Source organism: Netta rufina (assembly GCF_964035555.1).
Source record: "Netta rufina genome assembly, chromosome: 1".
Classification (NCBI taxonomy): domain Eukaryota; kingdom Metazoa; phylum Chordata; class Aves; order Anseriformes; family Anatidae; genus Netta; species Netta rufina.
The window spans coordinates 17762143-17781085 of NC_140123.1; the positions used below are offsets into that span (position 1 = coordinate 17762143).

Sequence of the window (18943 nt, forward strand, 5' to 3'; positions counted from 1 at the left end):
GAGTAGAAAAGACATTGAAATGTCTATTCTATCTTTCTATTCATGCGTAAATATCTTGTATTTTGGATGTTCCCATATCCTAGCATGTCTCAGTAATTAATTACATTCATTCCTAGAATTTCATTCTTCCCTCTGCTCTGTTTTTTCCTTCAGAGGGGACTAGAAAGACTGTTTCTTTAGTAATTCTCTCAGTCAGGAGACAGTGAAATGTAAAACAGAATAAAACTTTTGCTTTGCAGTTTTTTTCTTTTAAATCCAGAGGTTTACACAGGCTTTAGGTCCGACTCAGGCTCAGATTTCTGATACTGGTTGGTGTTTAATCCAAGTTAGGTGGTTAGGTTTGTTAGGTGCTCAAACTGACTTAGCAAAATAGTGTTTGTTTGTTTGTTTGTTTGTTTTTATGTTGGTTGCTAAACGTAATGTGTGTATGAATACAAGTATGCATATTTTGTCTAGCTGTATATATGCTTTTTTCCTTTTGGTGAACTCTATTCTGAAAATGGGATAGTAAAAGTCCTTCTTCCCAAAGCGAGGTACTGTACAACCAGGACAACCTATTATTTTGTACTGGCTGGCATGATGATTAGAGCCAAGAAGTGTGAATAAAGACTAAGAAGAGCTGTAGTCATGAAATGATCTTACTCTGTCATCAGATAAATTGCTTTGAAACATGCTTATTGGGCCTCTCCTTAAGTAATTGCACACCATAAGTGTGAAAATGAGATTAATATATCTTTAGAATAATATGTCCAAGTGACAGTAAATCATTTAAAAATGTGGGTGGCATAATCGAACTATATTTCAGTGGTGGAAACTTGATTTTTTCCTTTGGGAAATCTGAGAGAGACATGAATAAACAGCATAATCAAGATGGCATCTCCTTGTTTGATTTTTTTTTTTCTTATTTGAGACCTAGTGAAGCACTTTTACTGATGTTTCTTTAAAAATAAATGCAGTATTTAGACCATCTCAAATTATATTGCAGTCAAATCATTATCCTAGCTCAAGTTAAGTGAAAATAACTGCCACTGAAGGTCACAAGAAATTGTTGGCACCACATATTTACCTTGCAATTCATACTATTAAATTTTCTAGGTACATACCTGACAGGGGCCTGTGATGCTGCAGCCATGTTTACCTGCCTTTATATTGGCTACTAGAATTATTTTTTACAGTGGAATGACAGGAATGTTTCAGTAAACTGCAGTTTTAATTGGCTAGGTTTATTACCTGCTGACATGAAACTATCCTGTGAGCTGTAATAAAAAAAAAAATAAGCAAGCACCTGTGTTTTAGCATAGTGGGCGCAGCTGCTGTGGAAAATGGATTGCTTACAATCCAGGCTGGAGGACCAACAACCTCCCAAAGGCCTTTTCGGATCAATTTATGGTGAACCACTCCTTGTTCTTGTCCGTTGTTTCTTCTGCCTGTCTGGCAAGCAATGACAAGTAACTGATATATGACTAAATGAGGGGGATTAAGGCTTTGTGGCATAAATACAACCGAGCTGCATGATTCTCTGAACTTGTTAATAGATATAAAAAGGCTACTGTTCAGACAAGAGAAGGAAAGCGTTATGAAACGATCAGAGAAAGAAAAAAAGAAATGAACAAAACCCTAAGAAATCTCTAACTTCATAGCAATATTTACTGATACATTTTTTTTTAGGATACTGAACTAAGTTCTATGCAACAAAGAGCTAAGAGAGGACAAAGCACTAGAAATGAGCAAAAGAAGAAACAAAGAGTGAAGCCAGATTACTTTTTATTGATGTGTATTTGTGTTAAATGCTCTGTGGAACTTCAGATTTTTTTTCAACCCATGGGATAAAAAAAAGCTCTTTTGACTGAAGCTAGAAACCATCAGTGAGCACGGGCTGTCTATGGGGTTTGCTCAGCTATATATGGCAAGCAAACTTTCTGGTCTGTTGTGGTGTTTGTTGGGCTGTGTAGGACGCTGTAGATGATAAAGACCAGTATCAGATAGTGGAAAAAAAATTTTTTTTAAAGCTTGCTTTAAAGAATATTCTTTATCAAATAAGAGACCGTTGATCATGTAGATAGGGCAGAAATTCTGATATTCATCCATTTGTTTTCTCTGCTCTTTTGTCTCTTGAGAAAAATGGAATAACAAATTACCATGATAGGGAAGAAACCCAGCAGTGTAGAAGGTATGATAAACAGTAGATAAAATCCTTCTTGCTCCTGGGCTTTGGAGAAGTAATGTTTTATTGTTCTGAAGCTTAGATTTCACCAATCCTCTTTGTGGCAGAAGGCCTGGAAGGTAGTATAAAAAGTTTTGCCTGAATTGAGCCCAACATGAGAGACTTAAAGCTGTTACTTTGTTTAAGAAATATGTTTTAAAGTGGTAGTTTATATAATCAGATTTAATAGTTGAATTTAAAAACAAAAGTATGAGTTACGTTATTTCTGTGGAAGGCCTTAGGGATAAATATGGATATTAGCACCTCTTTGTTGAAGAGTAGTGTGTGGGTGAACAGATTTATTCGTATGACTATCAGATTGAAATAGGTCTTCTCAGAATAAAGCTCTCCATTTTGACATTTTTGGATTTTTTTAAGATGTCTTATGTTGCATTACATAAAAAGAGTTCAGTGCAGACAAACGTGCATCAGTGAAATGCTTTTTCCTTCACTACTGTAGCTATTTTGTCAAGGAACTGAAAATAATGTAAAAATTACATGGTAGAAATAATAGAACTTGACTCCACTGTTTTTCTAGTCCTTATTATGTTAAGTATGATCAAGTTTTTAGCTAACTTAATGAAAATGTAGATTGGGAAGTCACTGTTTGTAACCTAGCTTCTGAAAACTAGATGTATGTTTGCATACGCAGATAGCCATTCTCTCTTTTTGAGTAATTCTTACAAAATATGAAGAAATATGCTATGCCTGTTTTTTTCCTCAGCCACAAATCTCAAATGCAGTTGTATGTAAATAGAGAAATATATAGACTTCCGTTGGAAAAGAGGATCTATTCTTTCTGTTTTTACAGGACATTTATAAATCTTTGCTGTCGACATCTATTTAATCTTAATGTTTTGTGGTTAAAATGACTGGCATGACTTCCCATGTTAATATATTAATGAAACAGTTATTTTACACTTAAATTTCATGTAATCTTTATACTGCTACATCATACTTGGTTTTGTTTTCTATTTTTAAGCTCTGTAACTGATAGAAATCTGACTGGGAAACACAGGGAATGATGACCTAGGGTGCACTCATTTCAAATAATATATTGTGTAATGAACATGGTCTATTTTGGAAATACACTCTGTATGTGTGTGTGTTTCTTGGGTATTTCAGAAGTCTTTTTGACTTTCTAGGAGAAGGTCTCTGGACACTGCAGTTGTTATCTACAAATCTTTAAAGGTGCTGGCCTCGTTGCTCTCATAAATTTTACCGTTAATCTTCTTGGGTTTTGAGTTTGACCAAAATGTGTTTTTGGAATGAAATTATTTAGTAAATGAGATTAAAACTGATACTTGGAATTAATGTCTGTGTAGGACTCGAGTTTGAACGTCGGATTATTACCAGGCTGTTCAGCCCTACATAAATACTAATAAGGTGTTGTCTGATTATAAAGCCCAGCTAGAGAATCTTTCTGAAGTCAGTCAAATTTAAACTTTCAATCCTGTTAATCTGATTTCATATATTAAGCTTCTTATCTAAGGACCCAACCATAAGCTCAGAAACTATTTATAAAGTTTCTTGGATTTCAGTCCATATGTACTAGTTTCTTTCTCCAGATGTCACACGAATACAATAGAAATGTTACTGAAATACAGACTGAGTACAATAATTTAGTTTATTAGATACGGATCATAACCACAATTTTCTTAATGATATGAGATGCGCTTCACTCGGGTCCTTATGGCGTAATATGCAGCACAATTTTAATCATTAAACTTATCTTTCTGTTTTTTCTTCTTCATTAATTTTATGAATATTTACCTACTTGCAGGCACATAGTTATGCCTTCATCCAAAGGCTGGATGAGAAGGAAACAGGACCCATTATTTAGGACTCTGTGGTACTGGCTAATTATAAGTAGAGAAAAATGGTTAAAAATGTCAAGAGCACTGTTTCTTCAGTAAAGGATCAAAGAGTTGTAGAATAACTCTCATTTACTTTATATTAAAAAAAAAAAAAAAAGTTAAAATCAAGAGGATAGATTCTGTCATGGTGAATAAACTATTTAAATTTCAGCTAAAAATCACCTCAAGCTGCTGGCTAGTATCAAGTAGGAAGGAACTGATAGCACGGCAACCACTCCTGGACAACAGGATGAGACTCAAATGCTTTTCGTGGAGGCCAAGTAGCTGATCAGTTATTGCTAGCCTTAAACTATCTTCTCATCTGCAATCAGTGCAATCAGTGTAAATCCATCATTCCTACCCTTTGCTTTATAGAGCTAATTATGATTTGTCACTGCTTCCTTGTTTGTAAGTCAAGATAGAGTTACAGAGAAGTTCCTTTCCTTTTGATAAGTATTGAAGGCAGCAGACTAATAAATAAATAGGAGAGAGATGAATATCTTTTTTCAAAGACTTTGTGCAAGTAAGCTGCAATTTGCTGCAGAATGGGAACAAATAGTCTCTGGAATACTAAGGGACTGTTAAAATTTCAATGCAAAGATGACTTCCTGCTTTGGTTTGTTGATCACCTTGAGGATATGACAAGATAAGTAATATCATCAATTACTAAACAGTCGAGAAAGTGTGATTACTTTGAGGTTAACTTACTTTTCTCCAGCGCAGTTGAGGTGCATACTTAATTAATTCTGGTGATTTGTTATTCACTAAGACAGGTGTTTGGCTTCAGTGACAACAGGCAACTTGAAGGCTGCTATTATCAGGAATGGGGAGAACTTCTAATGTCGTCTTTTCTGTAGAAGTAGTCTCGTACTGAAGAATTTCAGTAACTGAGGTTGACTCTGCTGCTTTGTCATCTATAAAGGCTCAAAGGTTTTGCCTGTGTCTACTGAAAATAATTACAGGAATTCTCTTTTGTTGGCATTGGTGGAGAACTTTATTCCCTTAAGAGGCTGAAGGATGTTCTTTTCTCCTACATTTCAGGCATTGTAATGGAAACAAATGCTGAGCAGAAAATTTAAGTGTTCTTTTCTTTATTGTTTATGACAGCTTTTAGTAGACTGTGCTTTCATAAGTTTGCTAATATAGAAGCTCTTGATATGAAGGACACAGAAAAACTTCTGAAAATTGAAACTTTCCTCTGCAACCTCTGTTTTGGAGGTTATCTTTTAAGACCATAATTTTGTTACTAGCATATTAGTAAGTTGTTCTTTTCTTTTCAAGAAACAAGATAAAACTTTGCCCAAGCAAAACTCATTTTTTGTAGGCTTGGATTTTGTTTTCTGTAACTAAACACCCATGGGAGAGACTAAACAGATACAAACCTTCCCAGATGGTACTTAAGATTATTTGTTTTTCAGCTTACTCAGTTCTATAATAATTTCGTTTTCATGTTTAGCTCTGGAAGAGCAGCATTAATATTAAACCATCTGTTTTAATTAATTAAACCACACTTGCAGTATAAAATGGGCAAAGACTCCTTAAGTAGGTTTAAAATATTGACATTTAAAAGAGTGAGTGTTTCCAAAGTAGGTAAGGAAAAGGCTTATACTGCATCAATAGTTATCAGATGTCTTTCACTCCATTTGAATCTTTGAAGGCATCAACTCTGAGAAATATTTTATTTTTTTTTTCTTAATAGTTGCCAAAAAATGAGAAAGTATGGATATTTGGAAACTGTTTGTTGTCCGTTTTCATGTGATTGTTTTTCTACTTAGCTATAGTACTATCTTCTCGATATAAAGGCTTTGTAAGACTTAAACATTGAACTCATTGTTGTCCATAGAGAACAGGCTGTGGTAGGTTTTTGTGCGTGTGAATTATGTATGGAATGTACCTGCAGAATTACATCTCCTGAACTTGTGCTTCCTGAAAGGAAGTGTTTAGCACTAACAATGCAAGAACACCTTTCAAGGGTAAGCTTGAAGCTTTATCTGGTCCTGCATGATGTTTTGAGAGTGACCTCGGGTGTACTGAGGAAAAGCTATTAAAGCGAAACTGATGTAGAATGACATTTCCCATACTGTATCATAACACAGTTTGGAGCTGTGGCTTGCAGAGAAGGTATCTGCATTTATTGACCCATGATGGGTATTTCTTATATGGTTTGTATGGCACTGGCCTTTCACAGTGTGTTGCACACTGAATAAAAGAAATACATTACAACAAAAGTTTAAGAATGTTAAATCAGGCATTCCAAGATAAGAAATGCCAGAAACAACTAAGCCGTACAAATCGTCCTTCATAGGTATATATATATATCTGGTGGAATTAAGACTTTTTTTTTGTCATCTTGATAAATGAGGAATATTCTTATTAAGAGATTAGACAGGTACTCTTTCCAGATATCTGGTTGTTCTCATAGACTTTTTCTGAATCCTTTCCTGTCATAGCATCTATTTTGAAGAGACTAGCAGGTCTGTGTGTGTTACTCTGGGTAATGAATTGCTGAGACTCTTTCTGACAGCAATATAATTTCTGTCTTCATGTCTCATACAAGCTTTGGGTAGATAAAAGAGGGTATTTTTTTTTTCTGCTTGTTTTCTACAGTACTGAGAATTCTTTTGATGAATAATTAGTTGCCTTGGGATTGTGATCATCAATTTTTGCCATAAAGGGCAGAGTCTTCCATGGTTCATTGGCTTTCCAGGAATCCATCGCTTGTTCAGACAGTGGTAGCGTCTGACATGCACCTACTTGGTGGAAATACAGCCTGGAATCTACTTGGGTTAAAAAGTAAATAGAGCTTTCTTACAAAGTGGCCTTGGTCTATACATGCAAGTCATTCCCAACCTTAATCATTATATAAAGAGCCGAAAAAATCATGGAATGTTCTCTCAGGAAAGGCTTAGGGCCTGCTGTGCTGTTGGCAAAGAGAGTTACCTTAAACCAAACATCCTGGGAGTTTATTCATTTAGAACTCTGAAAAAAAGACTACAAGCTGATATTTCTGCATTAAGAACATTTTAGGTCTATTAATTACATGGATTAAAATAATGCAATTATATCCATATATTTACAGTATCTCTCCCTCACCCCCAAACAGTATTATTTTGGGGACAAATTCCAAATGTATTACTGTTTGTTTTGGTATTCTTACCAAACAATTTCAAAGCTATGAACTTCCATGGTGTATGGCAGAAGCTCTCCTCTTGTATCAATTTGATTTCTCCGTGAAATGCCAAAATACAGAATGTAACGGTTAAATTTTAATGATGAAAGTCTTGTAAAAATGTTAAAGGCAGGATAATTTTTTTAAATCATCTTTAAACGTCAGTCCCCAAACCCGTAATGCATAGCACTGAGCAAAAAAGAAAAAGGCATTCCAGAACATTTTGTTGTGATTTTCCAGATTCATCAAGTGAAAGCAGAGAGCTGTAATAAAAGCTGTCAGACTGTTTTAACTGCAGATTTTGTTGCCGCTTGTGTTGCTTACTATGCTGTGACAGATAGTGTTTATAGTTTTCAAACAGTTTTGCAGTTCTGTTTTTGCCAAGTGATAACTGTTTATACTTGGTGAAGTACGGGCTCTCTGTATCCCATCTGAAGTGATTTTTATCAGTTAATGGTGTGACTGTTGTTTGGTGTGCCGAAGGACGTACTTGGCGCTCTCCATGGCTGAAGATAACTCACTAGAGGCCAGAGTCTTGACTTGACTCCAACACTTCCTTACACAGCATTTCTGTCCCCTTTTTTATGTGCAAAGACTGGACGGGTGATTTCCTAGAATCACAGAACGGTTTGGGTTGGAAGGGATGTTACAGATCACCCAGTTCCAGCCCCCTGCCATGGGCAGGGACACCTCCCACCAGCCCAGGTTGCCCAAAGCCCCATCCAGCCTGGCCTTGAGCACCTCCAGGGATGGGGCATCCACAGCTTCTCTGGGCAGCCTGTGCCAGTGCCTCACCATCCTCACAGTAAAGAATTTCTTCCATATATCTCGTCTAAACCTACCCGCTCTTAGTTTAAGGCCATCACTCCTTGTCATGTCACCCTACCCCTTGACAAAGAGTCCCTCCCCAGCTTTCCTGGAGGCCTCCTTTAGGTACTGGCAGGCCGCTGCAAGGTCTTCCCGGAGCCTTCTCTTCTCCAACAACCCCAACTCCCTCAGCTGGTCTTCACAGGAGAGGTGCTCCTGCCCCTTGATCATCCTTGTGGCCCTCCTCTGGATTCACTTTAACAGGTCCATGTCCTTCTTGTGCTTAGGTTCACATGGGCCCACTTCTCAAGCTTGTAAGGTTGTTTCCATCGCTGCCAAGTTTTTCTTGGAATATGTCACCTACCTTGGCACAGTTTTGTTCTATGTGGTTTCTGACCTGAACACAAACTGGTGACATCTCCCACCCTCCTGCTGACAGTTGGTATCTTTTGTATAATATCCTTTCCTTGATGTTTCTCCTGATGGAGAAGAATAAATGCAATTGGAATAAAGGCCCAGCAGGGAAATGTGGTAGAGTAAAAGCAGCCAAAGGTTATTTGAATGGCAAGAAGAAAATGAATGGATAAGGGACACTGGGAGAGTTATTGGCATAGAAACAGACTGAATGGAATAAAGGTAGAGGAAGAAGTTAACTTCCCATACAGAGAACAAACCAGTTATGTTTGAGGAGACTGAAAAGTTTTACCTGCATAGAAAAAACAAGAGTGGAGAAGGCAGTAGTGCAACAACAAAAAATTGTATGTTTTGCATGTTTACTTTGTGTTTCTTTTTTTTCTTTTTTCTTTTGGATCAGATACAAAGAAGGTGGTGAAGCTTTGTTAGTACTGCTTCCCTCAGAAGAAAAAAGCATGGTGCAACAGCTGGTGCAGAGGAAAGTACCTGTCAATGAAATCAAGTAAGTGACTGATGGTTTGTCTGCCAGCCTTTCCCCAGGAATAACGTGTTACAAGTACGACAGTCATGGTGGAATCAAATGCTTGAATTGCCTGGAATTGGACAAACAAGGGACATGATTTGTTTTTGATGTTGCTAAAGAAAAAGAAAAGACCTTGAGAGGTTACCTATTCCATCTCTTTTCCTAAAGGCAGGGTTGACTGTACAAATTACTTGTACTTAATGCTTGTCTAATTTGCCAATGAATATTTCCACAATTGCGCAAAGTGATCTCATCTATACTCAACAGTTCTTGTCATTAAGTTTTTTTTTCCTCAAGTGTCTGATAAGTCTTACAATAATTTAAGTGAAATATTTCTTTTATCCTGTGCCAAGAATTTATGGAAAATTACATTCTCATACTCTCTTCAGCTACTTCTTATGTAATTGAGCATTATCACCCTATCTCTTTCCCTTTTCATTTGCAGATTAAGTAATTACAATTTCTTTAATCTTTTCATGTAATGCTTTTTAGACCTTTCACTACTCTGGTTTCTCTTACCTGTCTTTTCTATAGTTCTAGACTGTTTCTCCAATTTGTCATGCTCTTTCTGAATTGGCTAGTTGAAGAACAGGAAATAAAAAATTCACTAAATGATCATTTTTCTCACTGGAGAGAATATACTAATGGAAACCAGTAGGAATCTATGCTTGTGCTACCAATGAGAGCTGACTTTGAAAGAGTTGCAAAACTATATAGCGATACTATGTTAAAAACAAACAAACAAAAACAACATGTTTTGCCCCCCCACCCCACTCCAGTGTATATTTTCAATACCTATTAAATGCAGAGTAACGTACCTGTAGGAAAGAAATAAGCCATAGCTTTAAAAACAATAAATAAAGAGAACACTAAAAATAAATCAGTGATGATTTCTTACTTAGAAGTTCTGTGTTTGTTGAGGCTATCAGCCCAATGCTAAATCAAAAGAAGAAACAGAATTGTAAAAAAATAATATATGAGGGAAAAATAGCCTGAATGCAAGCCAGGAAATCCACAGAGAGCTTGACTCCATTTTGAATGCTCATATGGTTCAGGTTAAAAAGTCAAAAGTCACAGAGTGGAGCTAGAAGAAATCCAGGAAAGGATGATGCAAGGTAGGAATTAATTTCTACAAGTTGATAAGAGCAAGGCTGGGACTGTTTTATTTTGAAAAGTTATGGTTTGAAGGTGAAGATACCTAAGACTAGAAGATAATTAACTGTATGCAGAGAGTGTTGGTGGAATAATTGTTTTGGAGAATAAAACAGAATAGGGTGAAACGTTAAGTGGCTATTTTTACCTCAACACTTAAACCTTCAGGTCTGCTTAAAATTAACTTATACTAGATTCTTTGAATTCTAATTAGTAAAAGTAAGAAATTACTGCTATTTATTTATTACTGCTATTTTTATCATTACTCAATTTTTTTTTTTTTTACACTTTCCATACATGTTTGTTAAGTTAAGAAATGCAAGAAACATGCTTCAGGATTTCTCATTCAGTAGATTTGAAAAATGACACTTTCTCACTTAATTTATCTTTTCCTATTGTAAATTAAATAATAGGATGCATTAAGGTAAGCCAGGATAAGGTGTTTAACTGCAATTTGATGTGAAAGTGACTTTTAACAAACTTTTTTTTTTTTAAGTGGAAAGGAAGACTCAAGTGGTCTGGTGCAGTTGTGGTGGTAGTGGTAAGCAAAAGCTTGGAATGATAACCACAGAATGCTGTTAGTTTCCACTGAATATTACTCTTTGAGTTCACCAGTATACAGCTTCACAAGGCAGTAGGCTACGAGCAGGATTTTTCTGGCTGTTTTCGCTGATGATTGCTGTTTTTAATGTCACAGTTAAATATCACCACTCCAAACACACAGTGCCTGGACACAGGTTGTCACTTCTGCAGGGTATAAAAACATGCATATAGCACTTTCCAGATTTAAGGTTTAGTGGATTGTTTCAAATTCTAGTGGTTGTACTTGCAAACTGTGCTTGTGAATCTGGCTTCTAACAGAGTGACTACACAGCAGCCAGTGAAGTAAATACTCTTTTTCTTGGCAAATACAGGTAACAGTTTTGTATAGAATATGCATGAAATTCAAACAGATACCTTTTGCTAAAACAGCAAAACCAAAGTCAGGTATCTACTAAAAGTCTAATTGTTCCTGAAGATTCTTTCTTTGGTGTTTCCTTTTCCTTTAGGCATCATAGCACCTTAAAAGAATCAGTTGTATAACCACCACAGTCTAAGCAAAATGTCTTTTTTTCCAGACATCATCTTTTGTCTTCTTAAAATGATATCTAATCAAATCATTAATCTCATTTTGGTTTTCTCTAAATAAATGTCTGTTCTCATTTGCAGTATAAATAGTTCATCTTTCTTTGGCAACTAAGCTTTAAACTTCTTGAATAATATTGTTTGAATAGGTTATGGAACCAGTATAAGCAAAGTCAAGGCTTTCAATTGATAATACTTTTTAACAGCCTGCCCCCTAGGATTGAGTTTTCAAATTTGCAAGGGACGCCTTAGTAATACTTGCAACATTGTAATGAAGGGTACTACTTTTAATTAGAATGGTCTACTTGATGTGTTTAACATTTGTTTAGCACCGTACTTCTAAGAGGCTGACCAAAGTTCTTAAAAATAATAAAAATTTTGTAATTACTTGTAGATTTCAAACCACCTTCATCCTAAAAGCTATTAATGATGATTCTTGTCACGTTGTTTACTTCTAACCAGTTTACCAATTACTACAACCCTGGTGTGTTTTGTCAGTTGATGAATTGCTGAAGAAGTTCCATCAGCTCATGGATGACATTACAGGTCTCTTGCTGAAGTTTTCCTGTGTTGTGTGTACATATTCATACAATTATAGATTCTCAAGAATTGTTCTACATGATGAGTTAGATGTTTATGAGCATTGCTTTCTGCAAACAGGGTTTAACTCTTCAACCTTTTGAAATTCATTTTGAAAGCTTTTTATTTCTAAAACATCATAGATTCGTAGAATTTTGCTGTTTTTGTTAGCATTTTTAGCTTGCATAAGTATCATAAGAACCAGTTTTCTGTTACTTTCTTGTTTTGTATTTCTTCTACAAACAGCTGTTAACATTTCTTTACTTCGTTTATGTAGGGCTTTTAAAAGTTACGTAATTTGAAGGATGCAGGGGGAAGAATTTTTGAACACGTATTTAGGAAAATAAAAGGCTAGGGTTTGTTTTGTTTTCCTGACTTTCAATTTCATATCGAAGCTCCCTGTAGAGCTTGCTACAGTATACCATTCTTTTCTAATCAGCACAAGCTGCAAATTTACAGTTAGTGCTTTTAATGATGTGTCATTTTTTTGTTGCTCAAGCAGAGTAAGATAAACTAAAATATGCAATAATAAATATAGTACTGTAGAGTATTCAGATATAGCAAAAACTACTCTGAAGGTATTAAATGTTATAGGCATATTTATTAGTCTATAACTTTAAGGTTTTAGATGAAAAGTGTAAACTGAAATTATTTTTGATAATACCTTGAGATTTCTTCATTGCATCTAATTTTCTTGAGAAACAAGATCAAAGTTGCTTCTGAAAAGGTTATCATAACAAGCTTTATCTCTCTATAGAAAATTTTACCAAACGAAGTGCAAATAGAGAATCAGAATCACTCAATCACTTAGGTTGGAGAAGACCTCTAAGATCATCAACTGTTAACTTAGCACTACCAAGTTTTCAAGTAAGCCATGTCCCACATCTTCATGTCTTTTGAATACCTCCAGGAATGGTGCCTCAACGACTTCCCTGGGCAGCCTGTTAAAATGCTTCACAGCCCTTTCAGTGAAGAAATTTTCCTAATATCCGTCTTAAACGTCCTCTGCCTCAACTTGAGGCCATTTCCTTTTGTCCTATCACTTGTTGACTGGGAGAAGAGACTGCCTCACTACAACCTCCTTTCAGGTAGTTGTAGAGAGTAGTATCGTTTCTCCTGAGCCTCCTTTTCTCCAGACTAAGCAACCCCAGCTCTCTCAGACTCTCCATATAAGACTTGTTCTCTAGACTCTTCATGGGCTTCATTGCTGTTCTTTAGACACGCTCCAGCACCTTGATGCCCTTATACTGAGGGGCCCCAAACTGAACACAGTATTTGAGGTGCAGCCTCACCAGAGCTGAGTACAGGGGAACAATCACTTCCCTGGGCCTGCTGGCCACACTATTCCTGATACAAGCCAGGATGCCGTTGGCCTTCTTGGCCACCTGAGCTCATATTCAGCTGGCTCATATTCAGCTGACTATTCAGCTGAGTATTGACCAATACCCCCAGCACAGAGCAAAAATTGCTGCTGCTTGGAAGTCACGTGGAATATTGAAACTATATGATGGAAAAAAAGAGTGATTTTAAGTTTAAAAACTGCAAGTAATGCTTTTCTAACAAAATAGCAATATGGCCTGCACTGGTTGTCTTAGAGTTGGCTTCATGTGTGCATCCACTCCTGAAGATCCCGTGTTGGATGAATTGCCATCTAAACACCCATCTGTTTTTGGTAGTCCATAAAGTTGAAATAAATAAATCATGAGGAGAGAAAAAGAGTGTTGGAAATACTTCTGACTTACTCTGTACAGTCTCGCAAATTTAGACCATTATTAAAGTTTTTCTCATGTCATAATTTTTAACTAGCAGCCTTCCCCCTAGATGTAGTGCATACTGGTGAAATGAAACTTCCCTGCCTGTTTTCTCAAGAATACTTACACCTCATAAGCAGCTGGGGCTTCAATTGATTCGCACCATGGCCTGACTCTGTGTCCCCACGTTGTGTTTGCTGAACGTATGGCTCAGTTTCCGATGTATTGACATCTTGCAATTTATCTGCTTCTCATGTTGTCTACAAGGGACATGTTACCAGTGAGTTTATGTTGTAAAGACTTAGAAACAAGAACACAAGTTGAAAACTCAAAACTTAGATTTACACTACAATATCTTGCTTTGTTTTTAGCTACGAAGTATCACGTTTTCTAAACTACTTACAGTTTGTTGACTGCACATAGATTTTATTTTTTTACAACTTGTCTAAGACTATTGTTCATAATGGAGGACCTAATAGCGGGCCTGGGTGAGAGCTGGAACTTGGGATGTGTTTTGACTTTGACAGTGAGTTAGTCATAACCACAACAGCTCCACAGCTGGCTTTGCCTTTATTCAGAGCTTTCACGTATACTGTGTTTCCCTAGCTTATTGAGGATATGAGACTGCCAGATGCTTTGCTGACATCAAGATACAACATCTGCTGTTCCTTTCCTATTGACTAAGCTGTATTGGCAATTAATGACATGTTTGCTTATTTTCTTCAGGTACAAGTTCTTTTTTTCAGTACCAAGTGAAGAAGCAATGATTGTTTAACTTCTTTTCTTGCCACCTTTGAAGATGAGCACTATGTTTATCTGCCCTGTTTCACAGATTTTTATCTATCTCAGATGAGCTTGCACAAATAAGTATAACTATGTCCTGAAGCGTGCTTTCTCTCTAGATAAGACACAAGATTCTTTTGACCCAGGTGTTTTATCAAAGTACCTGCTAACCCAGGCTTTCCAGTTCAGGTGCGAGCTTGGTGTGTGCTCTAACTGTTGTCAGCTGCCACCTGAGTGAAGACAGGGGAGGGGGAAAAGACACAGGATAATTTAAGTGCATGTCGTCTATTAGTAACTTTCCCTTAATAGTAATGCAACACTTCTCTGGGATGTCTTACTAGCAGTGTTATTTTTTTGTAATTTTTACTATCCCTTCCTATCTGTCTACCTATCTGTATACCCATATAAATTTTGTGCTTATATTTCTTTATTCCAGTGTATTTGTGCTGGTTTTTATTCTTGTATTCAGTTCTACTTTAAGGTTTCTTCCGAGTTTCAGGTCACTGTAAACCTCTTGATATTGTCTAGCTAGCTTTTTTACTCTTCTTTCTGTATTTCCTCTGCAGTGAGGTTGTATATTTTGTGTTTGTACCTTCTAATACAATTTAGTATTCCTGAAGCTGCTGCTTTTATTTTGCTATTCTACCGTGTTTCCTGTGTTAGGACCATAAATATTTTTGCTGTTACCTTCTTAATCTTGTTTGGTAGAACAAAATCTAGGAGAGCTTCCTCTCAATTTACTTTTTCTGTCTTAGGTATCTTATGTGCACTGCATTTCAAAAACTTGTTGGTCAGTTTGTGTCCCACTGAATTTTTCATGCCTCTTGACTTCTGTCTTACGTTTTTACACATTAAGAGCAAATTATATGCTGTCTTGAAACTGGAACTCTATTTGATCTTTCACTGAAACTGTCACCAAACAGCTTGTGAGCACCACAGTCTTCCACTGGCTGTACCTGACAGACACAGGAAATTGAAATAGTGAGGGAATAAAGCTTTCATGTCTTTAAAGTACTGCTTGGTAACACCCCACAACCCTTTGCTTAATGGCTGCTTTCTTGTTTAGTAAGAATAGTAGATGATCATAATGGTTTATATTACAGAAGATTACTGTGAAATATTTCTTGCCTAGTATTTCAGTTAGTCATGTTTTTTAGACTGACTCGGTGTTATGTAAAGATACATGATTTTGATTCTTTTATTTTTCTTGGTTTTCTTAAACAAAAGCTATGTTCTGCTGTACAGTATAGGATGACCCAGTACACATGACACAGCAGCAAGACCCAGTGTGAGAATTCTGGTAGTTGTGGTAGAGCATCTCTTTTGACCTCTGCTTGAGGGGTACACTCCTACCACGTTTAGTTGCTTTTTTGATATCCTAGGTTGGCATTAGTTGGTCAAAACAAGAAATAGGTGAGTAAGGATCTTGGCAAATAAGCCTAGCACAGTGTAAATATCACTGGAATGAGTTAAAAAAAAAAAAAAAAAAAAAAAAAAAAAAGGAGAGGACTTGCATAACTTCTTACCAGATTTAATGGCATTTCTTATATACATAATATAGTAGCATAATATATATTATAGTACATATATAGTACATAATATATGCTTATATACATAATATAGTAGCTGTTCTCCATCCACCTGATAAATATCTTGAGGAGCTCTTAAATCTCAACATCTTTTATTTTTGCTCATCTGGTTATAACAGAAAAGTTAATTTCAGTATTCTCAATACACTGGATCATGTTTAAGCTTTCAAAAACACTGAGAATTTCCTTAGGAAGACTGTTGCCTCACTATAAGGTAGTACTGTGGTTCACTGTAGTTGTATTTTTTTTCCCATCATTTTTATAAATTTGAGAATTATTTTAATGCTGATTTTGGCTTTGCTTTGGGACAAGTTTAATCTACTTCAACAAAAAGTGTAGCTGGATAAAAAGGCTGAGCTCCCATTTCTCTTTTCTGTGTTATTCTTTAGAGGTGTTTATATAATATGGTTCCTCTGTAAGCTTGTTCAGAATGGAGATAGTTTTATGCATATTAAAGCAATGCAGAAAATTTGAAGATACTCCGGAGAATTGAATAGGTGCTTATTTGTGCATGTTCTAATAATTAAAGTTAACTTTTTTTTTTTTTTTTTTTTTTAATTAGAATCAATCCTGATAAGCTTACAGACATCCAAAAGAGGCTGCAAGCTTTCTTAGCCCAAGATCAGGAGTTAAAAGAGAAAGCTCAAAGGGTAAGTGCTCATCTGCTGTACCTACGGTTCTTGAGGTACGCTAATTGAATAGAACTGCTGCTGGAATAATTGACCTGCTGATATGTGCCTTAGCAGCAGTGTTTGGAACTGTTCTTCTAAATTGTTCTGATATTTAAAGTATGGCATCAGTAGAAAGAACAATTATGTTTTAGCAAGTGCTGGTAAGCGTGTCTGTGTGGCCTAGGTGAGTTGATTCTGAACATGGGCTCATGACGCTAATGTCTGCAGAGCCATCCTGACTTACTGCTATTGTGTCATAGTTAAGGCATAGGTGGGAACATATTATTTTAGAGTTTGGGGTATAAAAGTAATTTTTGATTTAGTAGTCACAGAATGGACGAGGTTGGAAGGAGCCTCTGAAGATCATCTAGTCCAAAAGATCTAGAGATCATCTAGACACTGCTGCTCAGCTGTTTGAGGGTTCTTTTTTGGTTTGTTTGGTTGGTTGTTGTTATTATTTTGCTCAAGTCTTTCCTAGATGTCGAAGTTGTGAACCTGTGGAGGTTGCCAGTACAGGCTGGGACCAACAGGCTGTAAAGCAGCTTTGCAGAAAATGACCCTGGGCAGGCGGTTGAACTTGAGACAACAATGTGCCCTTGAAGCAAAGAAGGTCGATCAGGTTTTGGGCTGTGTTAGGCAGAGTATTGCCAGCAGGTTGAGGGAGGTGCTCCTTCCCTTCTTCTTGGCCCTGGTGAAGTGCTTGGGTTTGATTCTGAGCTTCCAGTTCAAGAGGGACGTGTGTGTACTGGGGCAAGACCAACGGAGTGCCACAAAGATGATTAAAGGCTTGGAGTATGTATTGTACTAGGAGAGAACTACAGAGAAGATGGAGCTGAAGTCTTCTGAATGGTGCCTAGTGACAGGGGGGGAGGCAATGGATGCAAATTGGAGAAAATGTGAGAAAAAACTTTTACTGTCAGGGTGGTTGAACACTTCAACAGGTTACCCAGAGAGACTGCAGTCTCCAGAGATACTCAAAACTGAATGTGTTTCTGAGCAGCCTGTTGTAGCTGACCCTGTTTTGGGCAGTGTTTTGGACTAGGTGATCGCCAGAGGTTTCTTTCAACTTCAACTAAACTTTGATTCTGTAAAGCATGAAGCTTTTAATTCAGTACAACTTTGTATTTTTTATTGTGTATCCTCAGTGACACGATGGAGAACAGGATGGTGCATGTACCTTTTTGCAGTTCAGTAACAGTTTGATTGAAGGGGATGGGTAAATTGGTAGTTGTTCCTGAAAGGACTTGTCCTTGGGAGCTGATACAGAACATTATTATTGATAGTGTTGTTGCTGTTGCAATTATTCCAAAATGTTACTGGGAAGTAATAGATTTCATTCCTTGGCTTAAAAAGTTAAAAATATGAAATCAGGTTGGTCTCATGTGCCTAATTTCTTAATCAATTTCCAATAGTATATCTCCTGAATATATAGGACAGTTTGTCCAATCATGGCTGTAAAATCCCTATCATTGAATTGATTAAGAGATTTTTACATTCATTTGGATTTTAATGTGAAGCAAAATTGCTTAGAATTGCTCTTCCAAGTAAGATAGAGAAGTGTGTGACTGGTGTTTCTTTGCTGTGCTGATTAATATTGGAAGATTTCAAAAACAGTATGTGAATTTTATCAAAAATTTAGCAGGTTTGGGGAACGTAGAAAAACTTCCTGGAATAGAACAACCTAGTGCTTGAAGGCCAAGTGACCGGAAATCTGAAAATGCCAAATTTTGAGAAGTACAAGGGCTATCCAAGGGAAAGGTCATAGAAGCTCATCTGGAGCTCAATCTGGCTACTGCCATTAAAGATAACAAAAAACGTTTCTATAAATACATCAACACAAAAAGGAGGACTAAGGAGAATCTCCATCCTTTACTGGATGCGGGGGGAAACTTAGTTACAAGAGATGAGGAAAAGGCGGAGGTGCTCAATGCCTTCTTTGCCTCAGTCTTTAGTGGCAATACCGGATGTTCTCTGGATACTCAGTACCCTGAGCTGGTGGAAGGGGATGGGGAGCAGGATGCGGCCCTCATTATCCATGAAGAACTGGTTGGTGACCTGCTACGGCACTTAGATGTGCACAAGTCGATGGGGCCGGATGGGATCCACCCAAGGGTACTGAGAGAACTGGCAGAGGAGCTGGCCAAGCCACCTTCCACTATTTATTGGCAGTCCTGGCTATCGGGGGAGGTCCCAGTTGACTGGCGGCTAGCAAATGTGACGCCCATCTACAAGAAGGGCCAGAGGGCAGACCCGGGAAACTACAGGCCTGTCAGTTTGACCTCAGTACCAGGGAAGCTCATGGAGCAGATCCTCTTGAGAGT

The 18943-nt window shown here is 37.0% G+C and overlaps 1 protein-coding gene across 1 annotated transcript in view; it reads left to right on the plus strand.

Moving 5' to 3' along the window:
- DDX10 (DEAD-box helicase 10) overlaps positions 1–18943 on the plus strand; it is a gene marked incomplete at its 5' end in the record, with an annotated part of 183305 nt that overhangs the window by 19605 nt on the left and 144757 nt on the right. Inside the window, 2 exons of the mRNA XM_084285706.1 lie at positions 8850–8951; positions 16514–16601. Of these exons, the coding sequence (XP_084141832.1) occupies positions 8850–8951; positions 16514–16601 (190 nt within the window). The remainder of the gene's footprint in view (positions 1–8849; positions 8952–16513; positions 16602–18943) is intronic.